Source organism: Fundulus heteroclitus, chromosome 17, assembly GCF_011125445.2.
Source record: "Fundulus heteroclitus isolate FHET01 chromosome 17, MU-UCD_Fhet_4.1, whole genome shotgun sequence".
Taxonomy (NCBI): Eukaryota; Metazoa; Chordata; class Actinopteri; order Cyprinodontiformes; family Fundulidae; genus Fundulus; species Fundulus heteroclitus.
In genome coordinates, this window is record NC_046377.1 from 14355988 (window position 1) to 14372885 (window position 16898).

At 39.4% G+C, this 16898-nt stretch overlaps 1 protein-coding gene across 2 annotated transcripts in view; it reads left to right on the forward strand.

Moving 5' to 3' along the window:
• Positions 1–16898, forward strand: part of tspan11 (tetraspanin 11) — a 48263-nt gene that overhangs the window by 19723 nt on the left and 11642 nt on the right. Inside the window, exon 9 of one of the 2 annotated variants that reach the window (XM_021309426.2) lies at positions 551–1101. The exons of the other annotated variant lie outside the window; for it this stretch is intronic. Within the exon in view, the coding sequence (XP_021165101.2) occupies positions 551–610 (60 nt within the window). The 3' untranslated portion in view covers positions 611–1101. Of the gene's footprint in view, positions 1–550; positions 1102–16898 lie in introns of those variants that run through there. 2 annotated transcript variants of the gene reach the window in all.

Consider the following 16898-nt stretch of genomic DNA (forward strand, 5'->3'; position numbering starts at 1 on the left):
TACATCTATTCACATTGAATAGATCAATGACATGATATAGCATCTGTTCGTTTTGGTATTCAAACCATTTTTGTCATGATAGTTGATCATTCTGGCATTTTTGACTTTAAGGTTTGGATAACTCTGTTGCCCTGCTACAAGTACAATTAGAGATACTTTACCTCCAATTGTTAGAATGTGTTGCCTTTGGTATAAATTCATTTTCACAAACTTCAAAGTTGGTTCATAAGCTGCTGCAGTTTGATCAAAATGTTTTGACTTACTGAAATATTTCTGAGAAGCAACCAAATTGCAGCTATTTTTGCATGAATATCCACACGTTCCCACCCGCTTCAGCTTTATTATGTTTGTGTCTCCCAGCTTGTGCACACATGCTATTGTTGCGGTATTGGTTACTTTGGTTTCCCCCTCTCCATAGTAACCAGCTTCATACTTTCAAATAGCTTCCACCTCCATGCCCTTTAACCCTTCTCTGCTCCTCAGTCAAAAGCTTTCAAGTTTCCCTTAGTCTCCCATGGAGAGCATTTGACTTAATACTTGCTGTTTTCAGATCTGTGGGATGGTGTTCACCTGCTGCCTGCACAGGAGGATCAGGATGGATCCTTACTAAGCGCACAAGACCCCAACAAACCACCAGAAACATGCAGATGTAGGAAAGCCCGATGACACCTGACTTCCCGATCTGGATCTAGAATTCCAATCAGATCATATAAGTGAGGTTCACATACATTTACCGCCAAACAAATTAAACCATTGAATCTGGTGCACTATAGGAAGCAGATAGGTTTATTGGCTGACATGCATGGTTTAAAATGAGCTGAACTATTACTTTCTGTAACTATTGTCTTTAAGTTTTCTGCCTTCTGAACGCAGCATTTCCAGTTTTTGAGCTTGAAGAAGCATTTGAAAAGACAATGGAGTGGCTATGCTTTTCATTGTTTATGAAAAAATAAACATATTGTGCCTTTTTTAGGATTCTGCTCATAATTATGTGCCAGTGCCTTGAATCTTTATTAAAGAAACCATGACAACACACCGTGATAAACTAACAATAAATGCTATATTTATATTAGTGGTTATTTTAATGTTTCCAAAAAAAAAGCTAGAATACTAAACTGTACATTAGAATCAAAGTTAAGTTGTCAAAACTGCAGTGTTCTATTCCCTACATTTAGGGAATTAATTTCTTATATAGGCAACAATATTTTTGAATTTAGAGCTCCACCTAGTGGATGCAGCCATGCTTTCATGAAAGAAACACATTGATGCTAATCTGTGTTTGTTTTCTTTAATATGTTAATTTTTTTTTATTGTTCTGCACACCTTGGTCTAATTTTTCACATAAAAGTAGAATTATTAATTTAATTTCATCCCGTGTTGCCTTGTTGTTGCTGTGTATGCTCAGATATGAATAAAACATTTTAAATGAGATAAATGTGTACGTCATCATTGTTACTGTTCTTGTTAAAAATGTGTCATTCGAACTGATTAAAAGAATTAGCTGCTGCCAATTCTGATCAGAAGCTTAAAGGTTAAAATTTTTCTTTAAAAAAAGGTTTAACATCACTGCTGGTTCAAAGATGATATATGTTCAGCTATCAGTTAATTAGTGGGAAAAAGAATTAGAACAATAATGCAAATAATGGTTTATTCATCATTTTTATTTTAGAAGGCTGCACAGGTCCTATGTTTCCCAGTTTCTTGTCCAATGAATATTTTACCTTCGTTATAAGCACTAGAGGGCGACAAAGACTTACATTTGCATTAGCTGAAAAAAGGTTTTCTCTAAAAAAATAAATAAAATAAAAATAAAAAAAAGCTAGATATCCTTAAATCTGCCTGATTGACCCATACTGCATGCATATTTGCAGCTGTTTGCTCATCTCTGACTGATTTGCAACCTTTTACACCCACCATCAACATGGGGGCAGTTCAGCTCATTTAGTGTGGGTCATTCAACCTTCCAGGAAGCACAGTCGTGTTTTGAAAAGTGATGTTGATTGTATAAATTTCAGATGAGGTTGATATTGTCTTAAAACTTGGTGTGAGGCATCAGAGATCATGAGTGTTTGCTCCTCACATCTTAGTGTTTTGTCCTCGACAGTGCTGTAGTAAATCTGTAAATTCATTCTTTTGGCAATTTTCTAGGTGGAGGAAGAATCTAAATCTCTTTTTTTCCCCATCTATGCAAAAGAAAAAGTGCCTCTATAATGTATCGGTTATATTAAAAGTAGAAAGAAACTTTGACCGACCAGCACTGCTTTTGAAATCTGTGTGCACGTTTTTGGCTGAAGTGAGGAACGCTGTTAGTGTGCTGACAATAAATTCTTAGGATAAGATTTTGTGTTGGATAATTTTTACTCTGTAACTTTTGTCTAGCAACTATGCACAGTAAAGTGCTTGTATTCATTTCTAAAGTTTTTAGAGTTGATGAAATCAAGGCAACGTAAGCTAGATACCTTTGCACCGTTTGCTCTATACTTTTACCTTTCGACCTACCTATTATTGCAACCTTTCCTTCCTTCCTCTTCCTCCCTGTTCCGGATATCTTCCACGATGCTTCATTTGTTCAGAGTCAACTGTCATTGTCACCCATTTTGCAAAAAATTGGCAAACTTATTGTAACAGAGCTTGGATCTCCAACATTTTTAGCTTCAGTCTGCCTAGAAAGCCCACTAGCCCGCTTTTGTTTTCGTCTTCTATAGGGTGACGGCTCTCGCTTCCTGCAAACGGAGTGCACATTTTGCGTCGGAGGCACTGACAAGATAGAAACACAGACAACTGAGAAGCTCTGTGCACTGGCAAGTGGTCTGTACCCTCTGCCAAGAAAGACCAGAGAGAGAATTGGGAGCAGCTGGAGATTTCACCACTTCCCATGTAATGTAGGCCTCTTTGCATCAGAAGCATACACACAGCATACACTCCCTGTTCTCAACACATTAGTGCTGCAGGCAGATAATTTACTGGGAGAGCTAAAGAAGTTGCTCAAGGACACCTTGTTCTATAGTTTTCTATAGTTTTGACTGTGTTTGTCTTGGCTCAGATAAAACGTCAACAAGGCGTCCCTTTACATGGCAGCCTGTTGTTGCACCGTTGAGTTATGAGGCTTTCTCAGTTGCATTTAAAAACATTCTTCAGTCCTCGGTACCTGCACCTGTATTCAATATGTGCTGAGGTACTCACGGCTTCAGTCGTGATGATTGATTGTTGGGGCGCCTGTAGCGTAATACATGGAGAAAGAACTTCTGTAACACATTTTCTGTTCAAAGTAGGAAGCGTTAGCGTCTGGGGCTTTGCTTCATATCACTTGATTAATAGCGTGGTCGTCGTTCTGGTTTGCATGTCTGCAGCAATGGAAACTATGGTTACGTCACTGCCCCAAACCGCATGTACGTAAATATTCAGAAAGTGTTTACCTATTAAATGGTTAAAAAGCAATTTGACATTCAAGCAGAAACACAGATGAGCACTTCTGGAAAATTAGTCCTAATTTCCATGTATGTACATGGAAATACTGTCACATTAACTGCTTGTCCTGCAGGAATTGTATTTAACCCCTTGTCCCTCATAGGATCTCTGACGTCCGAAACGCTTTATTATGAAATCTAGAAAACGCAAAGTCCACTTCAGACTAGACCAAATTCATCTCCGTGTTAAATTTCGTCTCACTTCTCAGCGAGTTTGCATCTGGCCTGCATGCATTAGCTCTGGCCACAAATGCATTTGAGAGATCTCTGCAGGCATCAAAAGGGATATGAAGGAATTGGCGCGTTCATATAAGCTCAGTACTGTGAAGAGTAAAAAACAATGTAAACCATGAGATCAATAGAGTTTGAAACCTAACAGCTGTCCTTTATTGAGAAAAAAGTTGTTAGGGATCTTTGTCTTTTCGGAACATGCAGTACCCTGAAAAAAGTTGCAATTGTCTATTTGAGGTTGGTCCATCCTGGCCGACAGCGATGTTGCCTCTCAGCATGATGGGGGTATCAACATGCTGTACTGTTGATACATTGTTCTGATTTCTGAAAGCCTCACACTATCCTTATTTTATCTAAGCAGAAAACTGTGCTGAAGTCAACTGACAGCCGCAAATTTGGCTCTGGACAGTGTCGCTGCTGTTCCAGCAGTTTCCACTTATGGCAGCCTTGGGCTGTGGCGCTTCCCGCGGCGCTCCTGATAATCCTACCGCCACTAATCAACAGTCAACACATTAGGATAGCAGGAGAAACAATGGCACAAAACAAAAAGCCGCAAAGAGGAGTCCACAACATTCTCAAACGCAAAGAAAGCATGACTCCCCAAGTAATCAAGGCTTTCTTCCCGCAGAGGCGCATTTGATTCGCCTGAATCCCAGAGTTTTATTGGGACGTTTAAATGCGAGTTAGTGATTTAGAATGCGAGCCTACCCCAAAATACCACAGTGTTTCTAGCATATTCCCCCAGCTCCCACACTGTTGAGAGAGTTGTGGTCTTCTAGAATATGCATGTGTACGTTTCCCTGCGTGTGGGAGAGTTTGTGTCCATGGGAGAGTGGGTTCAGACGCAAACAAACTTCCCCGAGTGTTTCAAGACGAACCTTCTGTCTTGTAATGATGATGATGATGAGCGGCATATTGATGAAGGCGTTGAGCGATGCCAGCCAGCTGCCGGGGCGGCCATGAGGTTTTCGCAGCTTAACTGTGACGCGTTGAACCGCCAGAACACATACCCTGGTGGTGTCTGGTGAACCGGTGGTTTAACAGGGATCTGTTTGAGAAGGCATCAAAAGAAGTTGTTTCGTTATCCTGTTTGTGTCAACCTTTTTTTTTTTTTGAAAAAGGCAATATAATTAGCCGTTATACACATTGTAGGCCTGTGCTTCAAAGTGTTTGTGTGACCCACATTCTTTGTGCAACATAGATCGCTGTGAATTGCGGTTTGCTTACTTAGGAAGTAGTGGTTTGTTTCCCAGCGATGGTCATAGAGAAGTGTGGGATCGTAAATGGATCTAGAAGTGATGGCTCCTCTTGCTTATGTGTGGTAAGTGAGTCTATAAAAGCTGAGGAATGCCATGCTTTGAATCTGAAATGGGAGGCTGGATTTCTATCAGCCTTATTGCCTTTTATACTGATTATTTCTGTATGATTTCATTCTTTTTTTTAACCATCACAGTTTAAAAAGTGTGCATAAGTATGGAATCTAAGTTTCCATGTCAAGAAACATTATGGAAAAATAAATATTTTTTTTCCCCACAGACTTTATTTTTCTGTTTTATCCTATAAATGTTACATCCATTCAACCATCGTTTTGCTGTCCATCGGTATGTCACGCGATTCTATTCATCCAATGTTCATCCATTAGTTCATCCATCCGCCCATTGATGGATTCACCCATTCATTTGTCTGTCCGTGTATTTATTTTTTTTTTTTTTGTATTATAAGACTAAATTTATACTGAAGGACTAAATTTATACATAATAGTTTTTTTGTGTTCTTTATTTTTTGTTGAATTTAAAGGACAGATCATTTTTAAAATTTAAGCCTGGAAAAAGTGTTTCGGAATCTTTTCAAAACAATGTGTAGGTTTAAAACTCTGCTGTAAGTCATTGGTTTCACAGGTGAAAATAAGAGCTTTACTTCAAGTTTTGCAATGTTCTGATTGAAAAGGAGCCACTAAAAGCATTCATTTGCAAAGTACAGAAAGGCAAATCTGTATTTAAGGATGTCTGCATCCTGTGCTCGCTGTGTGCAGTTCTTGTGTGCTTACTGCACAGCTGTTGCACATGTGTGCTTTGTTTACCAGACGTCCTGATGATACCAGCTCTATCTACCTTTCCGGGCAGCGAGAAACAAAACTGACAGTTTTCCAGCAATGTAGAAATTTGATGTGAGTTTAAACAATATCTGTAATCTGGGAATAATAAGACTTTTGTAAACAAATCTGCCCGTTAACCCATGTTTGTTTATGCTCTGAAGATGAATAGGGAAGGAGGAAGCGGTTATGATATTTGGAGGGAGAATGTATTTATCATACGCAAAAAGGGGGGGAAAAAATGAGGGGGCAAAGGAACCAGATAGCGTGAGAAGAAACTCTGCTTCTTCCTGTGGAATTGTTGGTATTGGTGAGAGCAGGGGAGCAACCTTGACTTGGTCAGTGAAGATATTTGAGCTGTGTTGAGTAATTCCATTTTGGGAAGTAAACTCAAAAACACAAGGCACTCCAGTTTTTTTAAAGAGATAAGTTAAAATGCCTAAGATCTCACACTGCCTTGAACTTTTCCACGTTTTGTCATGTGATAATCAAAAAGTTCATAGTATATATTTAGGACTTTTTTTGTGATAGACCACTACAAAATAGTACATAACTGTGAGGTAGAATAGTTTTAAAATGTAAATAAGGGTGGCATACATGTACCATATTTTTCGGTCGGGAGGACAAAGTAGTGGACTACATTGCCCTGTTTCTAACATAAGGCTGAAATTAACTTTTATATTTAATTAACTTACTTGGTTTATTGTTGGTAGGGTGTACTGTGCACATACTTTGAGCTTGGTGGACTCCGCACTGACTCTCCGCGGACGTTTTACCCTTCAAAGCCGAGCGTACTGTAGCCTACATTTGCAAATTCCTCCAATTCCCACACTTTTTACCATTGGGACACAGCGGCGGAACGGATGGTAAAACATGTGATTAGCTAGCTGAGCACCTAGAGCCGTTTTTTTTCAAGCAGGCTCCCACCGCACACCTATCAGTGAGACCAGAGAGGGGCTGTGATGCCGCGCGTCTTTGCGACTGCCTGCTTGTAGCAGCTCTGTGTATCAAGCTCAGTGTCACATATGAAACAGTTCAATGTGAAGATGTCCTGCCACCGAGAAGTTTATAGTGTGACACCATTTATAAGGTCGTAAAAATTGAGCTATGCACTTACTTGTACTCGCGGACCTCCTTGGAGTGAACTACACCCCAGTATGTGAGGTCCTTTACATGAATGCACTTCTAGTTTTGACATTACAGTCAGGCAGTGTTGTAGACCAAAACAGCTGAAGCTCTCACATACCGGAAGAACAATGTCTTCATCTTCCTTCCATATACCCTTTCAACTCTTGCTATACTCAATAGAATGTATGTGAAGCCTTTAACTGGGCCATTCTGACATATGTTGGCATTTCTCACGTTTTGTTGCTTCACAATCTGGAATGAAAATGGCTTGTTTCAGAGTTGGCAACATTTTGTATACAGAACATGACAACTTTGAAGATGTGGTCATTTATCTGTGAAGCAAACAACTACTAGGACAAAATAACTAAAAGCTTCAGCGTGCATAAGTGAACTTTTCGGGGGGCCTTCATAGCTAAGGTGGTGGATACACATGCTATATTTAATCCTACATTTTTGTAAACTATTTTATATGTATTCTGGATTTTATGTCTCTTAAACGTTTCTGTGCAGAGCAATCCCGTAAAATAGGATTCAAAGCATTGGAATTGCTGTTTGGAATGTAACAACAAATTAGGTAAAAAGCCAAGGGGTTGAATACTATATATGCCTTGATCCTATGCACTCCATTTTAGATCTGGCTGATTGTTTAGCGTATAAAGTCTTTTACAGCCTCCAACAGAGTATCTTTTGTTTTGCTCCATGTATGCTACCATCAACTCTGTCACCTCAAAAGAAAAGCATCCCCAGAGCACGATACTGGCACCACCGTGTTTCACAGTAGGGATGATGTTTTCCGCCGCATGTAGCATTTTGTGTGCAAGCCAAAAAAAAAAAAAAAAAAAGTCAGGTCCTTGTTGGGAAAAGAATATCGTATTTCTACCCATTTGGCAGCAGAACTCTCTTTGGACTTTATAAAACACACTGGATCAACCCCAACAGATGACATAGCTCCTGAGTATCATCACTGACACTTCACCCCGGTCCTAGAGTAACTGTGTCTTAAAGTACTGACTCCAGCTACATCCATGTCTTGTAAAAATGTTTCATTGGCTTTGCTTCACAATCCTCTCAGGGCTTTTATTCCTGCTGTTTGCTCACCCTGTTCTCTCATGCTCCTTCCACTCAGCTCATGAACAGCCTGGAGTACAAAACTCTTTGACCAATCAGCTTCTTAAACAAATATCTTTCTTGCCTTTCCTCTTCTTGTTAGTAATGTCTGATGGACAACTGACAATTCCCCATTTGTGTTTTTCCTTTAAGTGCATCTGTTTTTTTGCACATCTGCTCAAAAAAAAACAAAAAAAAAAAACAAGCGACTACAACAGATGTTCACAATGAGCCAGGTTCAACCTTATAAGTCCTCCTGTGAAGTTAGTCTCTCTTGCACAATATAAGGGATTGCTACAAACCTAACGGCTAGATGCACTCAACAGATCAAGATTTCTGCAGTTGCTACATGCTTACTTGGATTCCTACATAGGCAATGGCTTAATTCATTTAACTAGGCTTCCTTAGATAGAAAACATGTCATCAGTTGGCAACACAAGTCAAGTTTTACCACATTGCTAACATACATTAAAAGTTGAATTTATGAAATTGCATTTGAACCGGTCTAGAAGACGATCTATTTGATTATATACTTTTGTATTTTATTATGTTTGTTTTGTACAGTACCAGTTTATTGGCACTATATAAATAAAAGGATTTCGATTACATTCCCCATGGTCTTATAGCCTCGTGAGACCATCCTGATCTCGCAAGCTTTCAAGGTTTCACTCGCAGATCAGTCTGGCTACTCTCCGTTAAAGAAAATTTGGAGCCGTTCACCAAACGAACGTCCAATCAGCGTTGGCTTTGAGGCGGGTTGAGGTGTGACGCAACGGGAAGCGCGACAGTTCAGTCTAAAGAACATGGCGGCTTCAGCCGATGAAACTAGCGTTAGCGTGGCTATCGAGCAAGTTTTATCGGAATTACAGAGTATTTCTTTGCTGAGCTAACGAGCCTTTACCTGCAGCAGCAAGAGTAGCTTGGCTTGTGGTTGTGTTTTCGTCGTCGCTCGTAACAGAGCGACGAGGAATCTGATTGGTTTATTTGGCCCGTCTATCACCAACATAGGCCAATCAGCTAACCAGTATTTTCGCCCCTTCCCAAAATTACTTCAACGGAAGGTTTCCAGATGGATATGCGGAGCAAATCTATCTGGCGGAGTCAGGTAAATGGTCTTATAACACATGTAGCATGTCCAAAAACTGTCTAACAAAAATAATTTTCTACTGGTTTCATGTGATATGTATATTTTAAAAAGTTAGAGCTTTTAAATAGCTGTAAGTCATCCTAATCAAAATAAACAAAGAAATTAAATATATTTGTGTGTGTGTGTGTTGTGAATCTGCATAATCTGACTTTATTGATGAAATTACTGGTGAGAATTTACATTTTAATGAAACACAATTTAGTTAAATGCATTTTTATTAGAAAGCTCCATGAATTATTTCTGGAGAAGGCCCTAAGCAGACAGAATTGTGATGCAAGTTATGCAGATGACTTTAATAACCTGGCAATGCCAATTTTTTATCAATGCATAATTTTCTATGATGAAATTTGTTTCTCAATTCTGTTTGTCTTTATTGTGCTGTAAGTACGAGTCTCCTCCCTGCAGTCAGAGGTGGCACGTTCTAAAATATAATTTATACTTTAAAGCACAAAGTGTTTTTGGATTTTGGCTGAAATAATTGAATGTCATGCAGCTTTTACTTTATTTTTGATTTTTTTTTTTTTTTAGCAAACAGTACTTTAACAGATTCTGAGTATTTCATCTTTCCCACATTCCACCAGGTTGCCAGCATCTCCAAAGGATAAATAGCCCTGACAGTTCAGGCATCTGTGAGCTTTTCCCACATATTCTCAAACCTTTTTGTGCTTATACAGACATTTGTGTAGTTTTACTACAGTCCTGTTACACATAAATGATAAGAAACATAGAAGCTGGACCTTAAGTAGCCCTGTCCTGCATCTTTTAGACGTCTCTGTTTCAGCTCAGCTGATTGAAATGGCCTCCTCTGCGTGCCATCAAGTGCTGCGGAAGCCTCTTAATCATCCATTCATTTAAGGCAGGTGTGTAGCAGAAAGGAGACACCGTAAACATGCTGGGCAGGAGTCCCTGAGGACCAGGGATGCTGTAGCCCATAAATGACTTAACTCGGCACATAGTTCAGTCATGATATGGTGGACTATCGCATTTTGCACCTGCAAAAAGTAATATCTAAATGGACATCTTTTCTATTGCTATCCTCTTGAAGTATTTCACTTTTTTTTCCCCCCACCCCTTGCCAGTGATTGATTTTGGACACTTGCGTATCTACTGTGCAGGTCTAGCAACATAAACACCGTATGCTGTTTCATGTTAGCGCGCCGTTTCATGATACTGTTTATGCATACATCTCTCGAAGCGTCAGCCTCAATTTCCTCTGCCGCAGACGAGAGGTGCGTGTGAGGCTTAAGGTGCGCAGCTGTGGAAGCATCAGAGTCATTGCGTCTGGGAATTCTTTAAACATTGGCTCAGATGAAACGCGTCTCAATAAATCACGATTTATCCTCTGAACATGATTTTGGATGTTGTACCGGTAGGTCCGGGTGTCTGATTTGTCCCATCTGTGGAACATATTTGCAAATATAATGATTACAAGATGAGGCGATTTCTAAACAGGGCGAGCATCTGTTTCGGGGTGTTCTGTGCGGCGTTATTTAGCAAAAGAGGAAAAGACAGTGTGAGGAAATTTTGCAGGGTGTATAATTCATTGACATTTAAAGTATTAAAAAAAAAAAGCTCTGAAGAGTCAACAACTTGTAAAGAAAACTTCTAAAATACATACCTAACACATATGTGTCTCAAGTATGTAAAATGTGCCTAGAACAAAGATAATCCTGTATCAAATGGAAAAAAAAATTTTTAAACAGGAAGAAAATCACCTTGACTGTAAACTTAGAATGTTATGCGTTCCCTAAGTCTATTACACATGGCGTTAGAGGAGAAGCACCATTTCCACATGTTGAAAGAATCTTATTTCTTCAGGCTCAAGAAACCCAACATGTGGAACTATTCAGCACACTTAATCCGCCTTACAAAAACGGGTTTACACACGGGCAGTCGACCATGCTTAAATAAAAAAAAAAGATAAATTGGTCGCTTGAAAAACAATATTAGGTGAAAATGGAAACTGGCATTTCAAAATATTGGTGATTATGAAAAAGTCAAATAACAAATAGCCTATAGTTACAGAGGAGAAGCTGTCATTGGCTGGAAAAGATCAAACTCAACAAGAACCTACACACTCCACAAGCAATAATCTCCTTTTATACTCTTATAAAGATGGTTTTAATTATTCTTCCAGTTCAAATGGACACTATAATCCAGCGTAATAATAGAAATTGCTTTATCAGAAATAAGCTAATGTAATCTTTCCAGTGGACTGTAGGGAATGCAAAGCAAACCAGACAGCCCCACCCTCCTCCATTTTTGATCAAACAAGCTGACAATTCAGAGCGTTATCTAGAAAATGACCCACTCTAGTTGCTAAAACATATGACATTTCCCAGCATGCTCCTATCCACATTCACATTTTAAAAATGTCAAATGTTTTAGCAACTGAAGTGGGAGGAATTTCTAAAACTCCTGACAAACTTTTGCACCATATACTGATTTTAGGTATATCACCTTTCTATGCGTCAGATACTGTAGCGTCCGTAATCTAATCTCCAATTAACCGGGTCAGCCATGGACATGTCTTAAAAGAAATAGCGACACGACCTTCCAGTCAGACATGTCATATACACCACATAAACTTAGAATTACTACTGTGAATTTACTGCTTAAATGTTTCAGACTCAAAAATAATTTGACTTCATTTCATACCGCACTATGTACTCCACTGATAAAGATTCATCGTTCCAAATGCTTCGAGTAAACATGAGTGCAGCAGATTCTGCATCTTCTCCAACTGCTTCAACTAGTAAATATTTTACCACTTTAGGGGCGTTTGTATGCAGCTCATTGATACTGAAAGTAGCTGACTTGGAGGCACTGACTAACAACTTCCTCACTAGAGGGTTTTAATGTCAGAGCGACCAGTTAGCACTTAGTTTAGTGACCTCGCTGATTGGGAAAAAGATTAGGTGTTTTTTTTTTTTTTTTTTTTTCCCCTTCTGACAATGGCTGCATTATATTATTAAAGCCTGTAACCGCATGGCAATTTACTGTTGAATATTAATATCAATTCCGCTTACCGCACAGTTTCATCGCTCTTTTGTCTTTTCGATCATCACAATGTCCCCACCCCTCTGTGTGAGCTTTAGCACCTCTCCTCTTATTATATGCATGAAATGTTTGCATCAAGGGCCGTGAAGCCCTCCAAATGGCCCAATCCATTACTGCTATACAAAGTGTGACGACATGGCGCCTAAAACATAACATCCTACAAAACATTGCATGCCGACTGTTTTGGAGACTGCCATATTTGACACTTTAAAACTGCGGTGATGATTGGGATTCAACATATTGTGCAACTCTGATTGTCACCAGCCAGTGAGGATTAAGCTGAATATGATCTAATTTGTTATTTTCAGAATTGTTTTTCTTTTTTCTGCATCTCTTCATGAGCAACAGATGAAGAATTCCAGACAGGGTATTAGAGGATTTCTGGAATAATCCACTGTATGACAAAATAATGTTTTTTATGGCGTTACATCCACATACATATTGTTTTTTACAACGCTTCACAAATATAACTATTTAATCTATAACCTAATTTATGCACTGTCTAACTTCTGAGACGCTTTAAAGCTTAAGCTTTCTAAGTTGACTCCAGTTTTTAATCTTCCCCTTTCCGGACGCTAAAAATTGTAATCTACATGAGCGCAAGATTTATTTGTGGCAGATTGAACTCTGATTGTGGTTTGGTGTCCAGACAGTACAGCAGACACTGGTAAGCCATTTCCAGCGGAGCAAGAGAAGTTTCACCAGTACTTTTACCACAAGTGTGTGTGTTTCTATGCAAGGGAGAAACTCTGGATGACTCCAGCACCCAATTGTTCCCTCATCCTATTTCCTCCATTAGAAAAAAAGATTCATGCAGCACAGAACTGGGACACACATGCCTCACATTACGTCTGTCGTCTTCCTTGTTTTTCAAATTGATCCATGTGGCTTTTATCTTTGTGTGCTTTATCGGCCTACATGTGTTTGCATGTGGGATCTGCCCAACGAGAGAGCCATACTTCCCTCTCTAGAACTTATACTTAAGTGTTGGCTTCGGTCTTGAGAGAACATTAAAGTAGCAGATGATGTGATTCTTTGTTTATCCACCAGATGGACTCGCTGATCTAAATGGCCATCTTGGCACCAAGCAGGCAGGCGTGCATCAGTTTCGACTTTCTTTCTCTGGAAAAAAGTGGAACCTTAACTTGATCAGAGGCAAAGCGGTGAAACCAAATTGCACTTCAAGATTGCATGCTTTATAAAAAAGAAAAAAAAAATGGCTCACTGAATTATTTTTAGCATTCACTTAGCTTTCATTGTTCTCCTTTATGTTGCTGAAATAACAGCGTGTAAAAACTAAAACAGTCAAGTGTTTCTGGAGCGAAAATGTTTTTTTATAGTCCGCTTTCCTTTTTTTTTTTTTTTTTTTTATCCTCCCCCTACAAACCGAAACAGATGAAGGGGGCAAGTTCACATGGGCTATAAAACAATCACCATGGAGACCAGAATTTAAGCGCGCCCGTGCCGTTTTTGTGCCGTGAGCACACCGGCGCGCGGGCTCTCGTGTGTGTGATGTTTTACAAAAGCCGGCCTGATGTCTATTACAGAAGTGTCCCTCTGTATGAGGACGAACATGCCTCCATTTGCTGAGCTAAATCATCCGTGCCCGTCTTCAGCCAACTGGCGCTGTATGACTATGATGAGAGCCGGGGTAGGTGTTAGTGACCGTCACACATGCGTGGAATCAGCATCTGAAGGTCTGGATTGTGTTTATAAATAGGAACCAGCAGGAAAATGCTGCAATAAATCAACTCTTTGGCCCCTCTCTGAGCCTGAGCATGCTTTTTTTTTTTCTTGTAGCACAAAAATATCTGATACACTTAGAGAATCCTTTTCTTAAGGACAAGAGGAAGAAAAAGGAGAGAGAGAGAGAGAGAGAGATAGCATCTGCCAGACACTTACTGACACGTTTCCATTTAAATTTTAAATTGCGTGCCTCTCGAGACAAAGTGTGTTGCCGCCCACCGCAGATTTCTGCCAGTGCTCATTATGCAATCCTAAGCTTTGATAATTCCTCCGGTCCACCGTTTAATTAGAAACACATGGCCCAGAGATCGCAGAGGAGTACAGGGCTCCCAATGTCTACACAGCCTGCGTATACAGCTATGAGTAATTGTTTCTCCCTCGGTTGTGTCGAGCCATTTTTTAACCTGCTGACAGCCAGCGAGCTGGAGGAGGTGAGGATTATAAGGAGGGCAGGATAAAGGAGAGAAAATGATAATAAGTCCATATCAAAGTTATTATTATTATTACAGTCTTTGTCATTTAGCAAGGAGAGGAGCAGGTTTGTTCCCCCTTATTTCTGTTCCTGTTCTTTCTTTGCACTCGACCAAGAGTTTTTAAAGGAGAGGGATGTCCCAGGTGAGCTTGGAGACCAGTAGAGGCTGACATCATGACAGGACACTTCATCAAAGTCTTTGGAGATTGTTTGGATACCTGCCCGGGCTTAGAAAGAACTGTTATTGCCTCTCCTAAATTCAGCCGGGCAGTGCAGGAGGAGTTCTGAAGGGACGAAATGCGCACGTGAGAGGAAGTCAAGAGTTCTGGTTTTCTTCATGCTGGACTAGTGCAGGAATTCAGGGTAACACCTAATCTGTTATCAAAAGTCCCTCTTTATAGTTTTATTGATATATGTGGGGATATATTATTACTTTTCATCCAAAGTGATTCTATATTGTTTCTGTGTTCTTAAGGTAGGGATGAAGTGGGACAAGTTTTAATTGATCCTGTAGAGGTTAGTAACACACTGTTTTGGTTGGTTTTATCGAATAGTTGTATGAAAAATCGAAAAGTTACAACTGCTAATACATTAGTGAGAAAATGATTACCCAAATGGGCCCAGTCAAGAGACATAAAATGTCAATAAATCTTCACTGTGCGACAAGTGATGGGATAAGGCTGCGTGCAAGCCCTAAATAACAGCCAAATATAAGTGAAGGAAAGCCAACAAAGAGTGGCGTCTTGGGGCCACCGAGTCTATATCAACAATTTAATGTGAAAAGATGTGCTACCCTTAAGAAGGGCACATGTTCAAGGTAGCCTAAACAGATGCAAGATGTGCAAAATAAATTCTTATAAGAACATGCATACTTTATCTTTCTTCATTTGAGCTATGTTGTGATTGTTGGACTTGCATTATTGTGTGTTATTGAGTTTAAAATAAAGTTTAGTTATTATGTTTATTTTATACTGTAAATGAAAAAAACGTTCCTATATGCGGAATACGTATATATTTTTTATTTTATTAAAAGGATCATGTGAGTTTATCATTGTCATCCATCTGCATTAAATCAATTGTCCCACCAAAAAAAGAGTAAATGCCAGATGGAGGTACACATTTTTATATCCATAGTAATGTATGCTTCTCATAATGCATCTAATGCAGAATATAAGGGTTAACATAAGTTAATCGATCATTTTTAAATTATACAGGAGAGTTGTTGAATAAAGATAAATTCTGTACACCTTAAAAGTGCAGAAAACCCTATAAGTTAAAGTGGCTTTACTTTGTTTTTTACCATGACTGAATTGACATATTTCTATGGAGCTCCCAAAGGGACATTGAAAGGAAATAAAAAAAGTTACTTTCTCGTGTGCACCAGAAAGTTTATTTTTATTCTCTTCAGTGTCCCTTTAGGGTCTTAGTATATTCCACCTTTAACCTTATCGCTATTTTTTTGGGTAATGAAGTGCTACTGGTTGTGTTATATGCTCAATCAGCAAATAAACCATTTGGGACCTACTTTGAGGGTGATAGTTAAAATAAATTTAAGAAATGAAGGTTTGACATATGCGGATACTGGTATATTTTTGTGACAACTGGGAAGGACACACTTCTATTGAAAAGAAGTTGTAGTTTTTTTTATCTTTTCCTTGTTTGTTTTTATTTTTAATTTTTTTTAATAATAAATCTATTGGTTGCTGTCGATTAAAAAATGGATATATGGTATAAACATGAGTTAAACATTGCAAATTCTGTGTCCAAAAGTTGTCAGTCGGTAATTACTAAGTGATTTTTCTTGGAAATTGCTTGTTGCAGTAAAGTCCAAAAATACTTTGACTAAGTTCTGTTAAAGGACCACCCACAATCGAAGAGTGACGTCACACTAGCTGCATCTATGCTCTGTATAATCAGTTAATTTTTCTGTGTCGTGTTAAGCAGGGAATGCATATGTTCAAGCATATGTCTGTGTGTTGTGGCTCCTAAAGTCAGCGGACTTTGCTTCACAATCCTCTCAGGGCTCCACTGTAGCCTTTGCACCTTCTGACCACACTTTTTCCCTTCACTCAACTTTCTATACAACACTCTGTAAGCACACATTCCTTTAGCCGTAACCCTTTTGTGGCTCACCCTCCTTGTGAAGTTGTCAGTGCCTGTCTGGTGGACAACTGTCGACTTTGCAGCCTTCCCCGTGGTTGTATAGACCATAGCATAACATTTCTGTATTGGATGTCACTGGTTATCATGCGGGACAGGAGGATTTATTGGCCGGGGCGTGTGCATATCTAGAAGTCATTCATCCACGAGTCTGACTTCGCCCCGCTGAGTTCCATCTCCAGTGTGTCAGATGTCCGTCATTCCTGGCTGGCGGGCGCTCCCCCGCTGGCCAGTGTGTGAGCCAGACTCAAATACCCACAGCTGTTCACAGCAGTTTGAGATGGAAAG